The sequence below is a fragment of the Thalassophryne amazonica genome, chromosome 4 (genome assembly GCF_902500255.1).
Source record: "Thalassophryne amazonica chromosome 4, fThaAma1.1, whole genome shotgun sequence".
Classification (NCBI taxonomy): Eukaryota; Metazoa; Chordata; class Actinopteri; order Batrachoidiformes; family Batrachoididae; genus Thalassophryne; species Thalassophryne amazonica.
This window is the reverse complement of record NC_047106.1, coordinates 98,444,146-98,466,557: the sequence shown is the minus strand read 5'-3', so window position 1 is coordinate 98,466,557 and position 22,412 is coordinate 98,444,146. Positions and strand designations below refer to the sequence as shown.

Sequence of the window (22,412 nt, the reverse complement as noted above, 5' to 3'; positions counted from 1 at the left end):
TCTTTGCCTTGGACAGGAACTGGAGGAGAAATTGCAGAAGCAAGCTGACTATGAAGAGGTGAAGAAGGAACTGAGGTGAGTAGAACACAGAGACATCTGCATGCATGTCCAGCACAGGTTAATTTATTAGATGTCTTTATAATGTTAAATAAGATGCATGTCGTCATTTACAATGTCCAGTTCATTTGAAGTGATGTTGTTCCCGTCTTTCATTCTCTGGTCTGTCTGTGTCCTTAAAGAGAAACTATGCAATGCTGGTCAGTTTTTAGCTTTTTTTGTCTAGGGGGAATTTGGTCACATTACTCTCCATAGAGCGCCTCCCCTCCACAGTTTGGGAGTACGTATAGCCTCAATCCCACTGAATAATAAACCATGAATAATCAGCTACACATGGCTGTGTCAGCGATTATTTGAAGAATGATCCACGTGCCTCTCTGTACCTCACATGTGCCAGGTATCAGTCTTTAATGATCCACGACCGACCTGTCATTTGAGTCCCATCCAGCCTCGAATGGCTCGTGTATATCATCCATGTCAAGCCACATATGATCCATGTAGTGCCATGTAACATGATATTGGTGCACATTTAGGCATGGGTTTGGTCCAAACCTCCAGCCCTCCCACAACTTGGTACCTTTAAAATGTGAGTATGAAATTCACAGCATCCATTCAAGATGTCACATTTTTTAAACACAGTACAAAAATAGACACTCCAGTACAGTCTGGCTGGTGTGCGCATCCATGCGCCAGGCTGCAGTTCACCTGTGTTCCAGAGTCATTAAATGCACTAGACCGGCTAAAACGGAACCATGGGTTCCTGGACAGTCACCTCAGTGCTTCCTCTCGTTGGCTTTATTTCTTCCGCTGCATTTTGACACCGTGATCCAACTTTTAACTTTGTGTTCGTATGTTAAGGTCTGCAAAATTGCTCTTTTGCGTGCACGTTCTACGTTCCTGGACAGTCACCTCTGCGCTCCTTCTCACTGGCTTTATTTCTTCTGCGGCTTTAAACACACATTTGACACTGTGATCCAACTTTTAACTTTATGTTCGTCCCTTATTGACTGCAAATTCACTGTTATGCGAGCTGGTGGTTTGCGTTGATGCTCTTCTTGAGCGTGAGTCGTTGCACACACAAAGCGGGGGTCATCTGATCCATGAATAAGCTGTTAAATCTATCATAAACATAGTTTTACAGCAGCTTATAAAGAAGGAATGAACATGCAACTGTTTTACCAAGCTATTACAATAAAAAATAGTTACCTTTTATGCTGTTCCAAAATACGTTCTCCACTTCATGGATCAGCTGTGATTCCAGAAGCAATTAGAGGTGTTTCAACATCCAAGCTCTGACAGAAAATGATTAATCCGTTACAAAATAATTATTTTATATACAGTGTCCGGTGCACAAAGCAGGAGGGATTGTGTGCAAGAGGGCTGAGCCTCTCCAGTCCTCGTAGCTGCCAGGTGCTCGAATAGTGGGCTTTTATTAGCCTCATCCTCACCACACACATGCCTCCAAATCCTCCTTTGTCCTCGTAGTAACTTGTACACAAACTGCCCCACGCTGTTGTTGCAAAATTTTGAACTTCTTGAAATTAGTGCCACGCTCAGAGATGAGCCTCTTTAGCCGAATGTTCTGCCTCTTTGAGCCTCTCAGAGCCACTATTTTCCCACGATTGTTGAATAAATCCTCTTGTAGCAAAAAACAAACAAAAAAAAAAAACGTGCTGCTTGGCTCATTATTCATCCTTCATTATTTGGTGAGACCAGGGCTTTTGACACAAAACTATCATTAAAAACTCACTGGCAGCTCTCTCCCCTTCCCCTGCTGTCCATGAACATTTGTCTTCAACTGAGCCTGAGATCGCAATCCGTTGGAGTGACAATACACAGAAATCCATAGAGAACAGAGAGTTTATCTCACTATACGTACAAGGTCAGCAGCAAGTGCATCCGGGCTGCTTCCATTTTGCACTCTTCTTTATCTTTCAACTCTCACTATTCCAAGAATCCCCAACCAAGGTTGACCTGTGTGTGACCCCCCTCACTGGGTCACACTATTGTTCTCTTCTTTGCTCCCTCCAACAGCAGTTTTATTTGTTTTGTTTTTTTTTTTGTTTTTTTTTTTGCCAGCTCTGTCATGGCAATAAACTTTAAGAAATAAAACTTTTGCTGGCTTGCTCCTATAGCTACTAATGCTTCGGTGCCTCAATTTTGGGGGGTGGGGGGTGTATGTATTGTTGTAGTACTGTGTGGTAGTCTGTGTTTCTCGCAAGACCTGAGACTCCCATTCAAAGGACACCAGGTCAGCGTCCCTAAAGTTGCAAGGCTGGTTTTTCACTATAAATGCTTGGTAGGGTGGGGGGACTCGCCATCCTCCCCGAAACAAAGTCATTCAGTGATTAATTACTCAGAAACTGTAAAAATAGGGGGCCTGTGATAAACTGGCATCCTGCCCAGGGGTACCCCGCCTCTCACCATATGACTGCTGGGATAGGGTCCATCCCTCTGTGACCTTGGTTGAAGTATGCAGATAATGGAAATGAATAAATGAATGAATCTCCAAATTAAGGTAAAATTGTTGCATAGTTTCTCTTTAAAAACCTGAATGCTGTAGTGTGTGTGTTGTGTGTGTGTGTGTGTCTGTTGTGTTGTGTGTGTGTTGTGTGTGTGTGTGTTGTGTGTGTGTGTGTGTGTGTGCTTGGTGAGTTTATTGTCCATGTGTATACCTTTATGTCGAATTCATACACATTTTCTTTCTAGTATCCTCAAGTCGATGGAGTTTGGAACATCTGACTCTGTACAGGTAAAGGTGGCAGATACAATGGTAGTACTTTATGTGACCCTGGTGCAGCATGCAGTGCCCGCTTGGTTTCAGTTCAGAAGGCTCCGGGTTCAAATCCCACCCCTGCCACATTTCTCCATGTAATGTGGACTTGCGTCAGAAAGGGCATCTGGTGTAAAACCTGTGCCAATTCAACATGCAGATCCACCTTGGATTTGCTGTGGTGACCCCGAGTGCAAACAAGGGAGCAGCCGAAGGGACTTACTTTACTTTCCATACAAGCAAATGGGAACCCTGCACATTCTAGTCCAAATCAAAACATGAAGAAAAATGTATCAAATTTGTCATCACTTTATAGAAAGTGAAGAAAAAAGAATATTAGGCTGTTCAGCAGTGTGCACTTTTCTGCACTTTTCTTTACAAACTCAAACATTTATGTATAAACTGAAAGATGGTTGAAGATTTACCTTTCCTGCAAATCACTGAATTAATATTTAGTGGTGTAACCACTGTTCCCGAGAACTGCTTCACATCTGTGTTGCATGGAGTAGACCAACTTCTGGCACCTGTGAGCAGGTATTCCAGTCTAAGACTACATTCCACAATTCCTCTGCATTTCTTGATTTTGCCTCAGAAAGAGCATTTTTGATGCCACTCCACAGGTTTTCTATTGGATTAAGGACCCGGGATTGGGATGGCCACTCCATAGCATTAATTTTGTTGGTCTGGAACCAAGATGCTGCTCACTTGCTAGTGTGTTTGGGGTCATTGTCTTGTTGAAACACCCTTTCAAGGGCATTCCTTTTCAACATAAAGGAACATGATGTCTTCAAGTATTTTGACGGATTCAAACTGATCCATGATCTGTGGTATGTGATAAATAAGCTCGACACCATAGTACGAAAAGCATCTCCATATCATGATGCTTTCTCCACCATGCTTCACTGTCTTCACTGTGTACTGTGGCTTGAATTCAGTTCATGGGGGTCGTCTGACAAACGGTCTGTGGCCCCTAGATCCAAAAACAACAATCTTGTTTTTATCAGTCCCACAATATGTTTTGCACTTTCTTTTTAGGCCAGTCAGGTGTGTTGTTTGGCAAATTGTAACCTCTCCAGCACATGTGGTTTTTCAACAGTGGGACTTTTGCCGGGGCTTCTTGTCCATTGCTTGGCTTCACATAGGCATCTTCTACTTGTTACAGTAGTCACAGGTAACTTTAGATGTACTTTGATCACCTGAAGCTGATCAGTGGCTGAGTCTTTCCCATTCTGGCTATTCTTTGATCCATTTCAATAGTAGTTTCCATTTTTCTTCTGTGTCTGTCTGGTTTTGTTGCCATTTTTAAAACATTTGGGATCATTTTCTTCACTTCATTATATGTTTCTCTCTCTCAGCTTTTAATCAGAGTACGCTGTTCTTCGAGCAGTACCTGGACCAACCTGTTTTACTCAGATTTTCAGAGTGTAATGCAGTACAACCAGCATGTACAATGTTTGTGGGCCACCTGTAAGGGTATAATCAGGTCACAGAAAGAAAACTGCAGACATTGCTATTTTTTGCACAGTCTGATATTCCTTTTTCTTCACTTTCTGTAAAGTCATCACAAGTTTGATACAGTTTTGATTTGGAATAGAATGTGCAGTGCATTTTGCGTGTATGGAAATGATTTTGAGCTTTACTTGCTTTTTTAAAACACATTGCTGTTATTTTCAACACAACTGTGTGTACAACACACCACACACACACACACCTATATATATATATATACATATATATAATATATATATATAATCCGCTCACACACAATAACACGTAGCTTTGAAAACATATTTAATCAAAGTGCTGAAGTTACAGTGAAGCCATAGTGTACAACACAGTAGTGGTCACAAATTTACACACAGCCATCTTGTTGGATGTGATTGCACATGGTGAGCTTTCAGTTATTCTTTTTAACTTCTCTTTTCTAAGACAGAATGATTGTCAACAGCCCTCTTTCATAGAAAAAAATAGTTGGTGCACAAGTTTTAATTACCTTGGATGTTCCTAAATCTGTATATGGACAGAAAGTTTTGAGCCTGATCATAAAAGTAGGGTGTGGTTCTCTATCTTTTCTCCATCAAAAAAGTATGTGAAGTTTTGATCACTGGATGCAATATTGAAAAATGGTTCTCAGAATGCAGAAGATAGAAAATCACATACTTTTTCTGTCATTGTTGGGTTTTTTGTTTCAACATTCTCCACACATTCTGTGTTGGCCACATATTTGGACACTACGCAGGGCAGTCCACTATCTGTACCCCTTTCCTTGTAAAGCATGCCTTTGTAACATGTGCAGATTGTTTTGTAGCGTAAATGTCCCTGGAAACGGATGTCCTCTTGAAGGTAACCTATGTTGTAAAATCTTAGTGTACATTCCTGCATTAATGCTGCCATCACAGAGGTGTAAATTACTTTGCCAAGGGCACTGACACACCCCATACCATGATAGATCCTCTGTTTTGGACTTGTGCGATAAACAGTCTGGATGGTCCTTTTGCCTTTGGTCTTGAGCATGCGACAACCATTTCTTTCCAGAAAAAAATCTGGAATACTGATTCATCTGACCACAGTGCACATTTCTACTGTGTGATGGTGCAATACAGATGCCTCTGTTCATGATGCAGTGCCTTCTGAGGGAATGGAAATCATGAGTGGTCAGTTTAGGATTGCACCCTTGCCTTTTACACACTGAAATTCCTCCAGATGCCTTGAATCATTCATTCATTCATTTTCTGCCACTTAACTGGGTCCGGGTTGCTGTTGCAATAGACAAAGCAGCTCATCCCACACTTCTCTATCTTCAGTCATGTCCTGTAAATTTTCTTGGGGGATCCCGAGGCATTCCCAAGCCAGCTGGGAAATATAATTCCTCCAGTGTGTGCTGGGTCAACGCCAGAACGTCCTCCTAGTTGGATGTGCCTGGAAGACCTCCCTCAGAAGAGGACCAGGGAGCATCCTCACCAGATGCCCAAACCACTTCAGCTGTCTCCTTTCAGTGCTAAGAAGCAGCAGCTCTACTCATGAGTCCCTCCCGGATAGTTAAGCTTCTCACTCTGTCTTGGAGTGTAATTCCGGATACCTGACAGAGGATTCTAATTTCCACCACTTGTATCTGCGATCTTGTTTTTCCGTTGTTACCCAAAACCATTAGCCATAGGTGACGATAGGAGTGTAAATTGACTGGTCGATCAAGAGTCTTGCCTTCAGGCTCAGGTCTTCAAATCATTTAATGATATTATGTGTTACAGAGGGACAAATATTCCAGTCCCTTCCCATCTTTATTGTGGATTTCACATATTTGTTGAGAAAAGGGAGATCCTCTGCCCATTTTTGTTCCTCATAGACTATCTTTTGTGGATACTGAAATATTTTTTTAAAATATCTTATTACTAGCCCTAATCGCCCCATTGTAACTCTTTTGGAATATGTTGCAGGTCTTAAATGCAGAAATGGATGTACACTACCAGTCAAAAATTTGGACACACTGTCCCATTCAGTTGAATGCATTTTCCATCTCATCCCAACTTTTTCTGTTTGTAGCATGGCCCAGGCAGAGGGTCACCCCTTTGAGTCTGGTCTGCTTGAGGTTTCCTCCTCAGAGGGAGTTTTTCCTTACCACTGTTGCTCTGGGGGTTGGTAAGGTTAGACCTTACCTGTGTGAAGCGCCTTGAGGCAACTCTGTTGTGATTTGGTGCTATATAAAGGAAAATAAATTGAAATTGAATTGAAAATTTTTCTGAATTTGAGGTTTATTTATTTCATCTGTCCACTTTGTCATTCTGTCAGGACTCGGCCAAACCACTGGAGGTGTTGTTGGTGGAGAGAAACCGTAGTCTTCAGTCAGAGAATGCCTCTCTGCGTATCGCAAACACAGCGCTCAGCGGTAAGTCTGCTCAGAGAGCAAGGACAGCAAGCACTGCAAGTACTGCATTTACCTAAACTGGCCGTTCTAGATATTTGCATCAGTAAAACCTGTATAGTGATTAAATAATACCTGCTCAAAAACCAGCACTTGAGTTCACTATATGCAGGCATGTCTTCACAGGAGTAGGTAGAAATATCTACAGTCCACCAGGGTAGTGCTTAAAGCACATAAAGTATAGCTGCAATGGCATTCTTTTTCTCTGAGAATACTTGACCTTTTCAAATGCTTTTTGAATTATTCATAATACTGCACTTTAATTGAGAAAGATTAATTTATTGTACATAGATTTTTTTAAAATGCAAAACACTGTTGATAGTTAAATTGAGGTACACCAATGCAGTTTCATTGACTTTTTGCACTTCATTGAGGAGAAGGAACACCGGGTGTCCTGGGTATCTTACAAGTATCTTCAGCAGGAGGTCAACCTGAACAGTAACAGCAGCACTGCGGGATACAGAAATGAGGACACCAAAGGATGACCTCTACATCAAGACTCCTACACTTTGCACTAGTGTTTATGGGTTTGAAATGTCATGGCTTTGGGCTTGCATAGTTGAATAGTTTTGAATTGATTAACATTCACCGTAAGGGGAGTTTACTGTCTTACTCAATCATGTTAAATCTCAAAATGGTAATGCATTAAAATAATTTTCTCCCAGCACTTATCATCAAGACAGCTTATAATGTATTAAAAATATCAATATTTGTTTTGTAACTATAAAAGTTTAATCAATTTTGCCATTCTGGGAAGATGTTAAATTACGTAAGCCTTCATTCGAATTCTGAAGAGTTTCTGGTTTGTGTGGGATGTTGTGTGTGTGTGTGTGTACATGCAACTGTTTTTTGTTTTGTTTTCACTGCTGTAAGCACAGTTTTTTTTTAAATAATTGTGTTGCATCACTGTTTTCTGGATGTGTTTTTGTATGACCTGAAGACTACAACACTACCACTTAACATGGAGTAACACAGTGTTTAGCTGCAAACTGCAGCAGCATGGAAGAGGAGTCGCATGGTGTTGTTATCTGTGGACTGTCACCACTTTTTTTCTGGAATCGTTACGTTTACTTCACCTTCCCCAAAAAAGAAAAAAAAAAAAAGGACTCAAACCTGAGTCAAGCTAATCAGGTACTCTGCCAATTGTTTTCTTTGTCCCCAATTTTCTTCCAGGCTGTCTTGCAAGAAAGGTTGAAATCACAGATGCATGGGCATTTTGTCTGGGGGGGTTGGCAAAAAAGCAAGTCAAAGATTACTATTTTGTTAAAGACTGAGCTAGGTTACCTTTAAAGTTTTGTTTTGTATTTTTCGTCTATTTTTGGAACCCCTTTTTTGTTGATTCCCCCATAATGCATGGTGTGTTTGACCTTTCTTGTAGGGCAAGCCATGCGAAAAGGGACAGAAGACTCTGCACCGAAGGAGGAGCCCATACCCAACGACCCCTCATCTTCACCGACTCCTCCCCCTCCATCTCTCCCTTCCTCATCCCAGCTGCCGCTATCTCGCACACATACAGATTCTCTCAGCAATGCCATCACCACTACCACAACCAGCAGCAGCAGTGAAACGCACCCATTCACTCCTACAGGCATTGGACAGGACTTCTATTCCCCTGTATTCCCTTTGGTGGGTGGTAAGATGGCTTTGAACTCCCTACTACAGCGGCAGCTCCTTCAGACCTTCTACTCCAAAGCCTTACAAGAGTCATCTGGAATCCCTGGTGGGGCACTACTGTTCACTCCCTTCACCCCAACTCTCAGCTCCATCCCTACCTCCACTCCGGGCTCTGGGTCTGCTGCCATCCCTCTGGCAGCCAGCAGCCCCCAGCCACCTCCAGCCAGCCCAGATATTGCTCCTGTCAATGGGAGTAGCACCACTGGCAGTGCCCCATCCCCATCACCCAGTCACTCTGACACTACCACAGGAAGTGTTTTAGACGGGGAAGATATGGACACAGCAGAGATCGCCCGACAGGTTAAAGAGCAGCTGATCAAACACAACATTGGTCAACGCGTTTTTGGCCACTACGTACTGGGGCTCTCACAGGGTTCAGTCAGCGAGATCCTGGCCAGGCCCAAGCCGTGGAATAAGCTGACCATTCGGGGGAAGGAGCCTTTCCATAAGATGAGGCAGTTCCTTGCTGACGAGCAAAACATCCTCGCACTACGCAGCATCCAGGGTCGGCAGAGAGGTGAGTGAGTGTGTGTGTGTGTGTGTGTGTGTGTGTGTGTGTGTGTGTGTGTGTGTGGTGTGTGTGTGTGTGTGTGTGTGTGTGTGTGTGTGTGTGTGTGTGTGTGTGTGTGTGTGTGTGTGTGTGTGTGTGTGTGTGTGTCCCCTAATGGGTCTACACATATGTACATGTGTGTGTCTTGCATGCGTGTGAGCGTGTATAGCCCTGCACTGAGCCATTGATTAGCTTGTCAGTATGGATTCGCTTTTTAGTTGTCTTTCTTTTTCCAAAACTCTCATCTTGATCTACACCTGTGTGTTTTGAACGAGTTCCTAGTCAGGCACCAGTCCCAAGAGCCTTTCCTCACGATCGTGGTCAATACAGAATACTTTCATACATCCATTGCACTGATCGGTGGAAATTGGGAGGAGGGCGGAGTACTGTTAACTACGGATAGATTCGATTAGTCTTAGCCTGCTTTTGTTAACGCATCAGGACATTTCTGATTGAAGGTCTCAGTGGTCCAAAAATGTGGCCAAAGCCAAGCTCAAGTCTAATAGATAGTGAGTGTAGTAAGGCTGTAGTTGAAATTCCCTTCTTTGATGCATTATTTTCAGCTATATTTCCCACGTTAATATATCTTTGTCGTGGTTTAATGTTCCTGGTACATGTAGAGGATGATTCTCACTGGAGTCATAGATGGTAAAGATCAATGTGTTTATTGTGTGCATTGAATGGAAGTATTCGCTAAGAACAATTTCTTATATTTGAAGAGCACTTCAGCGTACCTTGTAGTGTAGCTGTAAAATAAAACGCACAGGTGCTGTAACATAGTGTGTGGTATATTGTTTTTAACAGAGGGCTCAGGCCAGCCCCAGCTTAGCCGAGTGTTTCAGGATGTTCCGAAGCGGAGAGCCCTCTCCGATACAGCGTCACACACAGGTCTGTCCCCTTCACGCACAGATTCTAGCACGTTCTGTCTGTGTGGCATGTTTGTCTGGGGGGTGAATTGATTCTGCAGTGTGTGCGTGCATGTGTGTTGCGTTATTAATTTGCGAGAAGGCATCCAGACATATTTACTCCTTGAAGGTAACCACACAGTTGCAGTGACTTGCGTCAAAGGAAAGCCAGCATGTGTATTTAGGGATTTTATTGGTAGTTTTTATTCTGCGGAGAGCATTTACCATAAGAATCGTGTACAGCGTGTGCATGTGTGAGCTCCAAAGGGACCAGAGAAATCGTGACAATCCCTCCAGTGTAGTTGTTTTATAGCTCAGTGGTGGGAATGTTGTTGCTCGTGCTGTGTAGTGCTGTAATTATTTGGTGGTCTCTTAGCCAGTGTTACTGTTCTTGCTTGTCTTGTAGCTTCTTTTATTTAAATTTTAATCACAAGATTTTTGTCATCTCCTCCCATTCCCGCTTCCTCATCTTCCAGGTAACATTACTGCTCGTGTTCGTACGCCAGAGGCAGGTTCAGATGAGGCTATCAAGTCCATTCTGGAGCAGGCCAAACGAGAGCTGCAGGTGCAGAAAGCCGGTGAGTTGTGTTCTCATCTCCAGAGGATTCATGGGATTCAGATGTTACAGCTCTGTATTTGTTCTGATGTGTCATATCTTCTTCCATCCACAGACTTGTCCCATGCTCAGCCCTCCTATGCAGGACTGAAAGGAGGCGGTGGAGGTGGTATGGGAAGTGGAGGAGGCAGCGGATCAGATGAGGCTATCCGCTCCATCCTAGAGCAAGCTCGGAGAGAGATGGAAGCCCAACAGGCTGCGCTGGAGCCAATCCTCAAAGCCTCGTCTTCCTCATCAACATCATCATCACTGTCTCAGAGGGACCTCCTGGGCTCTCACCTCACCGCTCCCCTTCCCCCTTACAACCCCTTGGCGCTCTCTCTTAAGAAGCCTTCCAGCTCCCTTTTGTCTTCCCCTTCATCCCCATCTCCAATCCTGGACTTCAGCTCCAGTGTGAAGAGAGAAGGCAGGACTTCTTCAGGGATAGACATGACTGCTGACGGAGCTCTCAGGCTGGGCAGGAGCTCCGAGGGGTCGGTCCGCTCTGGAAGTGCAGGAGGAGTGGGTTACTGGAGAGAGCAATGGTGGAGTAACATGCATGCAGACCCACGCAGAGCAGTGCCCAGCCAGACGGGAGAGGAGAACCACAGTCAGGATGATTCCAAAGAGGTGAGGCGCTCGAGCATTATGTTGTAAGTTAACAAATAACTTGAAAGAAGTATATTTGTTTGGCCTTGTTATTTCAGAGGTCACAGTATCTGGATTGCTTGTGATTGGATGTTTGTGTAAGCCAAATATTGTGTGGACATGAGGATTATTCAGTTCAATGCTGTATTTCACCTCATTGAGTGAATATGGGCCAACTCAGTGATTGCAAAGAAATTAAATTAAATTTGCTCTGTAGTCTTGCTGCCAAAATGCATTGAAAGGTTCTTATTGCTCAAAGACAGCAAAATAAAATGAAACATGGCAATGCATATCTTACACGATGTGGATATAATATTTTGACATAAAAAATTTTGGGACAGTGGCTCCTATGGTGAGCTTTGACGGGCCACTTTAAATCTTTGTCATTCATCTTATGTGTGATGCTGGAAATCTGTTTCCAGACAGTTATGACATCACAGAGTTTGAGCTCCCTCCAAAGATTTCTATTGGGTTTAGGTCTGGAGACTGGCTAGGCCACTCCAGAACCTTGATATGCTCTTACGGAGCCACTCCTTGGTTATCCTGGCTGTGTGCTTCGGGTCATTGTCATGTGGAAGACCCATCCACGACCCATCTTCAATGCTCTAACTGAGGGAAGGAGGTTGTTCCTCAAAATCTCGCAATACATGGCCCTGATCATCCTCTCCTTAATACAGTGCAGTCGTCCTGTCCCATGTGCAGAAAACACCCCAAAGCATGATGCTTCCACCCCCCATGCTTCACAGTACGGACGGTGTTTTTGGGATGGTACTCAGCATTCTTCTTCCTACAAACACGGCAAGTGGAATTAAGACCAAAAAGTTCTGTTTTGGGTCTCATCTGACCACATAACTTTCTCCCATGACTCCTCTGGATCATCCAAATGGTCATGGCAAACTTATCGCCTCGCTCTCACTGCCTACCGAGTCTGCGGGCTCGGTAAGCGCATTTTCTAATAATTGCTCCAACAGTTGATCTTTTTTTCACCAACTACTCGGCAATTGCCCCGTAGCTCTTTCCAGCCTTGTGGAGGTCCACAATTTTGTCTTTGGTTTCTTGGACAGCTCTTTGGTCTTAGCCATGTTAGTAGTTGGAGTCTTATTGATTGTGGGGGTGGACAGGTGTCTTTATGCAGCTAACGACCTCAAATAGGTGCTTCTAATTTGGATAATAAGTGGAGTGGAGGTGGACTTTTTAGAGGCGGACTAACAGGTCTTTGAGGGCCAGAATTTCTGCTGATTGGCAGGTGTGAAATACTTATTTGCAGCAGTAACAAAAAGGAAACAGTTTTTCAAATAATAAAATAGTTGCTCTTTAAAGAGCCTTTGTTTTATTAGAAGTGTAGCAGCAGGTTGTGAGTTTGCAGAGTCGACAGGTGAGCTGGACTTTCAGGACATTTAACCAGATGAAGTTCTCCTCTGCAGCTTCAACCTCTTGGTGGAGTTTTTGGATAAACTTTTCTCACATTTGAAGAGCAAAGGTGTTCTCTTCTTCCTTCTAGACTTCAGGTTTTGGTGTTCAGCTCCATCGCTGGAAGTTTTGAAGTGCATCTGTATTTGCAAGGTCCTCTGCACAGCAAATGTTGAAATGTGGACAAGTGAAGAAATACATTTCTTAAAATATAAACACACACGAAACAGTGCTGTTCTATTTTCTTGGAGGTCGGATTACTTGATAGTTAAAAAAATTAACTACAAAATTCTAAGTTATTTAAAGTTGAGACATTTGTTGTAGTCATAGCAATAAAAATTAAGAAACTGTGTAGCTTCATTTGGTAAAAATAGATTGAACAATTTACAAATACAAACTTTCACTCAGCTCAGCTGAGTGATTCTGCAGCTAAAGGCTAAAAGGCTAAGCTAACGTCAGCTGATTAATCTTCAGCAGTACACCTAAGTCGTTTTTTATTTTCAATTACTCTCTCACTCAGACAAATTTGCAGACTCGTCGTTGCTAAAAACTGTGTGTGTGTGTGTGTGTGTGTGTGTGTGTATGTATGTGTGTGCGTGCGTGTGTATATATATATATATATATATATATATATATATATATATATATATATATATATATCCAAAAGTGAAGAATTTTAGGTGAGTGTTTCTGTTCGATCACACTGGGTTCTGTGTCCTTGCTCTGCCGGGTCTGTGGCCTGAACACCGGCTGCTTCAGTTCTGGCCGGCCGACCCCCTCAGCTCAGTCTCTGAACACTCGCTGAAAAAAAAGCTTCTCCCAGCAGGATGATGTCTGTCACTCTTTCTTCTCCTTTTTTTTTCTCATAATATTGTGGTTTTGACTGACAGACTGAGTGTTTTGCTTTTTCCTGCCGCAAATCCATGATGGTGGTTGTCCCTGTTGTTCACTGGGCCCTCGAACAGCCGGGTAGTGACATAGAAATCACTGCCCCCTCTGGGCGTCGTTGCCGTGTCCAATACATTCAATGCAAGTGAAGGCATCAAAAATGATCAACCAATGTGTTTGATGTGAAAGACCCTTAATTGTATTTATTATGTCACCTTTAGTTTATGTCCTGTTTTATAACAGGCAAGGTTGAGATATTTCCGTTGTTCAGAGCTTGTCTGGTTACCAGGGACTGATTAATGTTGATATCAACACCCATTGTTCAATGTTATATAATATCCCTAATTCTTAAAAAATATTAGTCCTATCAGCTTTCCATTTTCACAGCATTCATCCTTGAACCAAAATACAGAAGCAAGCCAAACGGCATATATCAGATCTCCCCAGTTTCTCCCTGATGGAAGTTACACTCACAGACACATGTACACAGAGGCCAGTTGGCTTTAAAGCTATAGATGCCGCCACCTGCTGGAATGGTGTGTGTATCCAGAATTTAATTTTCAACATTCATTGTTCTCTGTTTTATTACCTAATATCTGTAATTTATCCAAAAATGTTAGGTCTATCCACTTTCTGATTTGGCTCCATTCATTCTTGACCCAAAATACAAAAGCACACCAAATGGCAAAGGTCAGCTCTCCCTGGTTTCTCTGTGATCAAAGTCATGCACACACACACACACATAGCCTACACGTACACAGAGGCCACTTGGCTTTTAATATACAGATATATATATATATAAATCGGATATTCACACTCACCGGAAAAAAAGGAAAAGTTACAATGCTTTTGAATGGTTTTCCATGTAATAAACACTGTATATAATGGATTTTTGCTGACATCGGACAAAACGTTTCACCCCATCGTAATGTATATCCATTAAAATCCCCTCGCATATACTGGACAGAACAGTCTGGACATGCCCAGTGACAGAGGGCTCCAGCGGATGTCTTTGGTTTGTCACACCTACGGATATGTGTGAAACTTAACACCATATTGTGGTACAGGCAGCAAGCAGCATTTTGTTAATAATCACCAGCCTTGAATTTTGGCCTGCCTCATTTAGGCACTGGGTCTGAGCACAGTTTGAAAAAAATAAATGGCCGGGCTTTTAATCAAGGAAAAACTGTACCCAACGTACCATATGCTCTGTCCGGTATATATGAGGGGTTTTTATGAAAATGCATTGTGATCGGACAGGACATTTTGTCCAGTGTCAGCAAAAATCCGTTATACAAAATGCGGTACATACAGTGTTTAATACATGGAAAACCATACAAAAGCATTGGGAATTCTGCTTATGTTACAGCCTTGTTCCAAAATGGATGAAATTCATTTTTTTTCTCAACATTCTACACACAGTACCTCATAATGACAAGGTTTTTTGAAATGTATTAAAATTAAAAAATTAAAAACTAAGAAACCACATGTACGTAAGTATTCACAGCCTTACTGTACTTATGAATCAGTAATTAGGTTTTGGGCATCCATTTTGAATGCAAAGTACTTTCATGTCTGACTCTTGTTAATGAGTTGGAATGGAGTCATTGCTGCTGTGGCTGCATCGCTTTCTGTAGTGCAGTTGTTTTTCCATGATGTTTAATGGCAGTTATGAAGCTTTGTGTCCTTTGTAGCTATGGTACTACTGGCACTGCAGAACAATGAGTAACATGTCAGAATTTTGGGATTGACTTGGCTATCCTGGCAAATGTCCTGTACAAGGGTGAGAATTGTCCACAGATCCGTGGATTTGTGACTTTTTATGGATTTCTGGGTCATTTCTGAGATGAGCATAAATCCGGTGAGAAAAAAATAGTGGGGGTGGGGGAGGTGCCGCAGGGCCAGCCGTGCTTGTTAAACCTTTCCTCATGTGCATGGGAACCACATTGCTGAAACTGCAAGCTAAAACACGCAGTGTCATTGGTTACTTTTTCTACAACAGTGAACTTTCAGCTAATCAGAATCTCTGTAACGTCGAAAGTCACTGAAAGTACCCAGACGTGGACATTTTTGATTTGCTGCAAATTTGGGCTGTCGAGCTGCGTCTGTAAAATGAGCGAAATTACCAAGAGAGAGGATGAAGACCACGTGAAAGACATCGATAGTGGTGTAAAAAAATTTAAGTGGACATGTTTGGAGCGGGACGTGGATGGGACAAAGGCAAGACTCTGTGATATCATCCGCAAGGTTGAGCTCCCACTAAAGCCCTCTGCACGTTATGTTCAGATTTCATCAACAAAACTTTGCAAGAACACTACAAGACAAAGAAAAATGTCACCAAAGTTAATATTAAATGGACTAATCTGCCCGGGACGAGAAGACCGCGGAAGAGGCACAGCGAGCCCCAAAGCCGACAGCACTCGTACCAGTCAGCAACCGAACATCCAGTGCTCAGATGCATGTCCAATAATTCTATTCATGCAATTAAAATGTGTTCACAATAACTGAAATTTTTAAGTGTGGTGCAGTTATTTATACAGTACACCTGCTGAAGTGAAATTCAGTGCTGCAAAACCAGCATTTGTATACAGATTTTTGACAAAATTAGTTTCCATGTTCCATTTATTTCGTCATATAAAACTGCTAACTTAAAAAAATATATATGTATTTTATGGCTTTATTTTGACATGAAACACGCCTTTCTCAAAATGTGACCGTGTGGACAAAACAAACAAATCCTTCTTTTGTGGTGTATAACGGTAGCCGGCATGCTTATTGTTGCATTGCTGCCACCTTCTGCATCAGTCCGTTATAGCAGTACTAAATCCTCTCGATGAGTCCACTGTCTTTCAAGCATTTAAAAAGCAGGAAAGGGGAAAGTGTTTGATTTTTAAATAACACTTTCCCCTTTCACTCGACCTTATGGCTAAAATACTTTGTACAGAAACTTCTTTCAGACCCTACAATTGATTTCCTTCAGTTTTTATTCTTTAATAGATAAACCATTCAAAAATGACTATATTTTGCCTGCATGCTGAAATCTGCCTGCATCAATGTATTTTTTATTTTGGTGAATTTCATAGACTGCGGTACAGCTGGTGCACAGGATGTGTGCTTTTTAATGCTACTATGCTGTATGTACCTGTGGGGTTTTCCTGCTGACTGACATAAGTAGTTGGGGTGCAGAATCGGATGTTGTGATTTAGGAATTTATTATGGGGCAATGATTTGTAAGCATACATTTCACATGTAAATATGAATACAGTCACTGTTTTATACCACAAATGTTGTTTTGATAGGTTTTAATCTCTTTAAATGATTTACACATACTTGCATGAAGTTCCAGTATATTTCAGAGTTCATTGCAAGTTAAGGAAAGACATTTAAAGAACAGTTTTGGCAAGTTCACTGATATCTGTCCAATGCTATGGCATTTATAATAAGTGCACATGTTATAGCGCGAGGCAGGTATCACGGAAAGAAGGTCTACAGAGACCGATTTTGTTGTTACAGTAAGGCTTTCACATACCCCAACATACAAAAAGTATAAAATGGAAATTCATGAAATTAGGTCTCTCTCTCATGGTCCTGAAATGCCTCTAAAATGCTCAAAACCTGTGGGCCCCCGCAGTTTTATGTTTAACTGTTTTATGTTTACACTGATTACGTGACTGATTATATTTCAGATTTAAAAAGAAAATAAGTCGATCACAAAAAAAAAACCTGCTCATTTGTTTGAGTTATTTTGTTCACAGACACACAGAAGTGATTACAATAGCCTGTGCTGCAGTTGGAGTGCAGGGTAAAAAGATGTACCAGCAGTTGTCTCTGAAAAATATAAAAATCTGTCTGCTTTGGTACCTGTATCAGCAGACAGCAGAGGGGAGCAGGTAATGTGACCACATCTGTTTGTTTGCCTGTAGCAAAGTCAGAGTCTTGACTGCTCTACTGTGTCAGTTGGGGCGGTAATGATGGTTGACCATTATTACCCCAGTGGACATATGTGCTCTCGGAGTGCCCTTCTAGTCTGTCATTGTCATTTCACTTTTTGTTTGTGTGTTATTACTGAACTGCACAATAATCAATTTTCGACTTATGTTTTAGGGAATATTGAGTGACAGTTTGTCTCGACACAAACAGTGGAACAAGCTGAACCAGAAGAGCAGAGAACCATACCTCCGCATGCAATCATGGCTCAATGGCGACCAGGGACAAAATACGCACATCCAGCAAGCGCAGAACCAAGGTAAACAGATATACGTGGTCACACAAACACAGTATACAGATTTACACAAGTTAGTGTTTATCAGAAAGCCTGATGATTAGAGCTAGTGGCTAGATGTTGCTGTCAGTCTGCCACTCACATCACCCACCCTCCACCTCTTCCTCCTCCCACCATCCACCCCTCCAAGTGCAGTGGCAGTGTCAGCCAACAAGCTGCTGGTTTGTCATGTCATAGACAAGCTAGTGTTGCGGCGCCAGATGGCAGCTCTGTGTCTCTCTCTCTCTCTCTCTCTCTCTCTCTCTCTCTCTCTCTCTCTCTCGGGGTGTAAACAGCAGCTAATGTACACTGACAGCTCCTCATGACTGCTCTCTTCCAGCCTGCTGAGCTGCACAGCAGTAGTACACAGACAGGGAGATGAAGGAATGGTCAAAGAAATCCCAAAAAGCATCAAACCAAAAGCTTGACCACCTTTGCTGGTTAACGGAAGCTAAATAAGCTAGTATGACGAAGTCCCTCTCCAAACCAGCAGGAAGAGAACACTGAACGTTGGTTTGGATATTGAGCAACATGTCACCTAACTGCTTCCTCCCACCCCCACCCTATCTACTGTCCTTAAACAGAAGGTACTCCCAAGACCTCAGCAAGCTGCAGTCCTGCTCCAGAATCTCCCCTCAGTTCAGCCGAAGAGTCTATTAACGGGATGGCAGGTGATGCACACAAACCGCCATCTGATGATCCCTTGTGTGGGGACTCTCAGCCCGGCACCCCTTTGCCTCTTCCTGGTCCCCACTCAGGTCTCAGCATTCAGGAAATGGTGGCAATGTCTCCAGAGCTGGATACTTACGCCATCACCAAGAAGGTGAAGGAGGTGCTGACTGATAATAATCTTGGTAAGAAACACAGACATTGTGTTCTTTGTCTCTTGCGCTCTTTCTGTGTGTGTTCACTTTGGATGAGCTTAACAGGTCACTTCTTTATCGTAGGCCAGCGCCTGTTTGGTGAGACTATCCTGGGTCTAACTCAGGGTTCTGTGTCAGACCTACTGGCTAGACCCAAACCCTGGCACAAGCTCAGCCTGAAAGGCAGGGAGCCATTCGTCCGGATGCAACTGTGGCTCCAGGACCCACACAGTGTGGAGAAACTCATGGACATGAAACGTCTTGAGAAGAAAGGTAAAAATGGGGACATAAAAGTGTATACCTTCAAAATGACTAAACAGAACACTGACAGAAAAAACCCTAATGCTTCTTCATGCATTTATTATGTAAATGCATGAAATAACAATAATGATAATATTAATAACACAATCGGCAGCCTTTGAATTACACACAGACATCTGCACACAAACTATCATTTGTGCAGGACAGCAGAGCATGTTGTGCAGATCAGTCATCTTGGTGTGATGTCGGTACCAATCAGGACTGCAAACATCACATACTGTATTAGATGCGACAGCTAGGGGACTGCCGGAGGCCTGCTTACTCACAGTCATCAGTGCTCCTCTTCATCATCATCATCATCATAATCATTTGTCTACAAACGTATATTTTTTATTATTTGTTAGCCTGTAGTCTACTCTATCACACTATCATTCTGCAATTCTTCTGTTTGGAAAATGTGGAGGTTTCACTCTCCTAGCAATCCCCAGAGTGACCCCTGATTGCTGGCTTCACGCTCTCACCATAAAGACGGAATACAGATATTTGAATCTGTCAGTAGGCGCAACCATCCAGAATGTGTTTAAACCCTCTGTGTATTTCACACAAAGCACAAGGGTAAAAAATATAATCGGCCTTACGCCACTATGCTTAGAGGTTGAGGGATGGGGTTACTTTCATGTCTCTTCATTTTGGATTATTGACCCCAAAGTAATTAATCCAAATTGCAGTAGTCCTGGCCAACAGCAGTGCTCTGAGAAAAGACATGGACATGGTCCAGAGTAACTGTATTTGACCTCTCACCCTGGCTTTACACGCCCTTGAGGCAGCACACACAATGGTCTGCCCATGCCCCAAGGGATTGTTCTCTTTAACACTAGTATATCTGGCAGCAAATATTGGGGTTGAAAAGATGTCGACCTCATTTGAGGCTGCTGTGAGCTGTTCAGTTGAAGCTGCTGATGCCTAAAGTGAACGGTGAAGATTATTGCTCTAAAATGGGAGCAGTGCTTTTGTTGGAACACTTCAGTGAGGCTATAGCACTATCTACTGGCTAAAAAGATGCTGAAAGAATTTTTATTTTTTTGCATGTCTGATGCACATATTGTGTTTGGCACACGTTTGTTGAACATTACCTATGATCACCTCCATGTTATCAAGAGCCTTTGAACCTCACCTTTAATTGTTTTGTATACGTGTGTTTATGCACTACAACTGAACCCAGGTCAGTATTTATGCATATTTAAAAATATATCCTCAACGATTGAACAGAGCTATTCCATGAAAAGCCATTTAGACGGTAGTAGTTGTGCATTCTATAAATGCTGATTGACAAATTGCACTTTTGTCACCGTGACTAGGCTTGTTAGAATTGTTAAAGTTGGTGACTCCATTTATCATCAGATCACTGACTTGTAGAATATATCAATGTGTTGCTCTTGTTGCCTATGTTTGTTGTTGTAGAAATGTATTTTCTTTCATGCTGACTGCTCTCTTTTGTTTTTGCATTCTTTCCAGCTTATATGAAGAGGCGGCTGAGCTCCTTGAGTGATGGCCATGTTGTGGATGGGAGCTTGGTGGGGCCAGATTATGTTCAGGGTTCCCAGAGCCCAGGCCAGCAGCAGCTGAAGAAACCCAGGGTGGTGTTGGGCCCTGAGGAGAAGGAGGCCCTGAAAAAGGCCTACCAGCAGAAGCCCTATCCTTCACCAAAAACCATTGAAGAGCTAGCCTCTCAGCTCAACCTGAAGACCAGCACTGTCATCAACTGGTTCCATAATTATAGGTAAGCAATAAGCATATGAAAAGCCCGGTCACAACCCACCGTGCGTTTTTTTCGCCGTACGTTTTCTGCGGATGCCACGGCCACTACGTTTTTGTGAAAATGTACGGAGGCAGTAGCAAGAGGAGGAAGGGAGTACGTTCAACGCACGTCTCTAGGAACGTAACGATAAAGAGAGATGACAATAATGCAGTGTGTGTGTGTGTGTGTGTGTGTGTGTGTGTTGGGGGGGGGGTGTCGCTTTTCTTTTTTTATGAGCGGTACCGGAGCGGCAGGTGTTTTTCGGCGTCGGCGATGCATGAGCATGTCCAGCCTGCAGCGGTCAGTTGTACGAGTGTTTACTTGCCTCGAAAAGTTACAGATGTGGAGTGTGTGTTGCTGACGTTTGGAAATAAAGTCCAAGTTCAAGTGAGAAGCTGCGTTGTGCATGCAAGTCTGTCGGCCTCCAAATCCATACTGTCTACGTACGGATTTGGTTAATTCAATAGTAAATGAATGAAAATGTGCCACTTTGAATCCGTACTAAGGCAGTACTCACAACGTGCGTCATCTGTACTGCTGGTGAATCCGCAGCCTGACCGCAGCAAAAGTTCTGCATGCACTAAAACCTCTACGCCGTGTCTGCGTACTCCTAAATTCGTACTGAGGCAGTACTTACAAAGTACGGATCTCTAAATTTAGCCCACGTTTTTGCAAGTAGACTGCACGCATGTGCAAGTATGGCGGGTTGTGACCACGGCTTAAGAAAAGTGGCCCTTACCTGTCAGTGTGTTTTAATTTATTTATATAATGCAAAATCACAACATATGTCACCCCAAGGTGCTTCACATGTGTAAGGCCTAACTTTACCAACCCCGCCTGAACAAGCACATAGAGTAGTGTTCAGAGTAATACTAGTGCTATGTGACTAAAAAGATTAATCCAGGTTTTGAGTATATTTCTTATTGTTACATGGGAAACAAGGTACCAGGAGATTCAGTAGATTCTCACAAATCCAACAAGACCAAGCATTCATGATATGCACACTCTTAAGGCTATGAAATTGGGCTATTAGTAGGGATGTCCCGATCCGATCATGTGATCGGAAATCGGGCCCAATCATGTGATTTCAGACTTGATCAAAATCGGACGTTGCATCCCGATCAGGAATCCGATATAGATTTTATCCTCATTATTTTGATCAGCGCTATTTCAGGCTCATTATTGCAGATTAATGGGCCTTTCACGCGTCGGAAGCGTCAGAGGCGTGAGACGCGTTGCTTTTTAGAGGCGTCAGAAGCGTCGCTTTAGCTCGGCTTTTGACGCAGCGCTTCTGACAGGAGCGCACATTGCCGCTTGTCGGCAGGCTGACGCGGTCAAAGTTCAACCCAGTCTTTTTTTTTTTTTTTTTTATTGAACAAAAGAAAAAATATAAGTTCAGCCAGACAGAGGTGGGGGGAGTTATACGAGCAAAGTTTCTTTAGCAGAACTGCTGTTTGTGTGTTTACACGCTCAGCCTGATGCCTCGATGGAATGACAAGAGCATGATGGACACTTTCCCAGCGAAACTCTTGCTCAGTCATCCCTCCGTGCACAGCAGGATCTGGTGCTGACCAAGTCCTCAGGACGACGATCTGTCATCTGATTAACAAAAGGAAAAAAAACTAATTGTTCTGTGATCGTTTGTCTGCAAAACGGAGCGAGAGATGGTGTGCGCACAAGCGACGTGCGCACTCATCACATTTAGGAGCGTGTCTTAAAGAGCTTCCGTCTTCATTCACGTTCACTGCGCTGCTCTGAACTTGTTGAACACTGATAAAGCATCAGATGCTCAAAGCGCTTTACAATTATG

General features: G+C 42.8%; 1 protein-coding gene across 3 annotated transcripts in view; it reads left to right on the top strand.

Annotated features, from left to right (window-relative positions):
- Positions 1–22,412, top strand: part of cux1b (cut-like homeobox 1b) — a 237,115-nt gene that overhangs the window by 196,872 nt on the left and 17,831 nt on the right. Inside the window, exons 12-22 of one of the 3 annotated variants that reach the window (XM_034168316.1) lie at positions 17–75; positions 2,767–2,809; positions 6,617–6,713; positions 8,128–8,940; positions 9,778–9,861; positions 10,355–10,456; positions 10,550–11,103; positions 17,524–17,665; positions 18,265–18,534; positions 18,628–18,816; positions 20,320–20,584. In XM_034168316.1, coding sequence (XP_034024207.1) covers positions 17–75; positions 2,767–2,809; positions 6,617–6,713; positions 8,128–8,940; positions 9,778–9,861; positions 10,355–10,456; positions 10,550–11,103; positions 17,524–17,665; positions 18,265–18,534; positions 18,628–18,816; positions 20,320–20,584 — 2,618 coding nt within the window. The remainder of the gene's footprint in view (positions 1–16; positions 76–2,766; positions 2,810–6,616; positions 6,714–8,127; positions 8,941–9,777; positions 9,862–10,354; positions 10,457–10,549; positions 11,104–17,523; positions 17,666–18,264; positions 18,535–18,627; positions 18,817–20,319; positions 20,585–22,412) is intronic. The other 2 variants (XM_034168317.1, XM_034168318.1) reach the window with 2 other exon arrangements.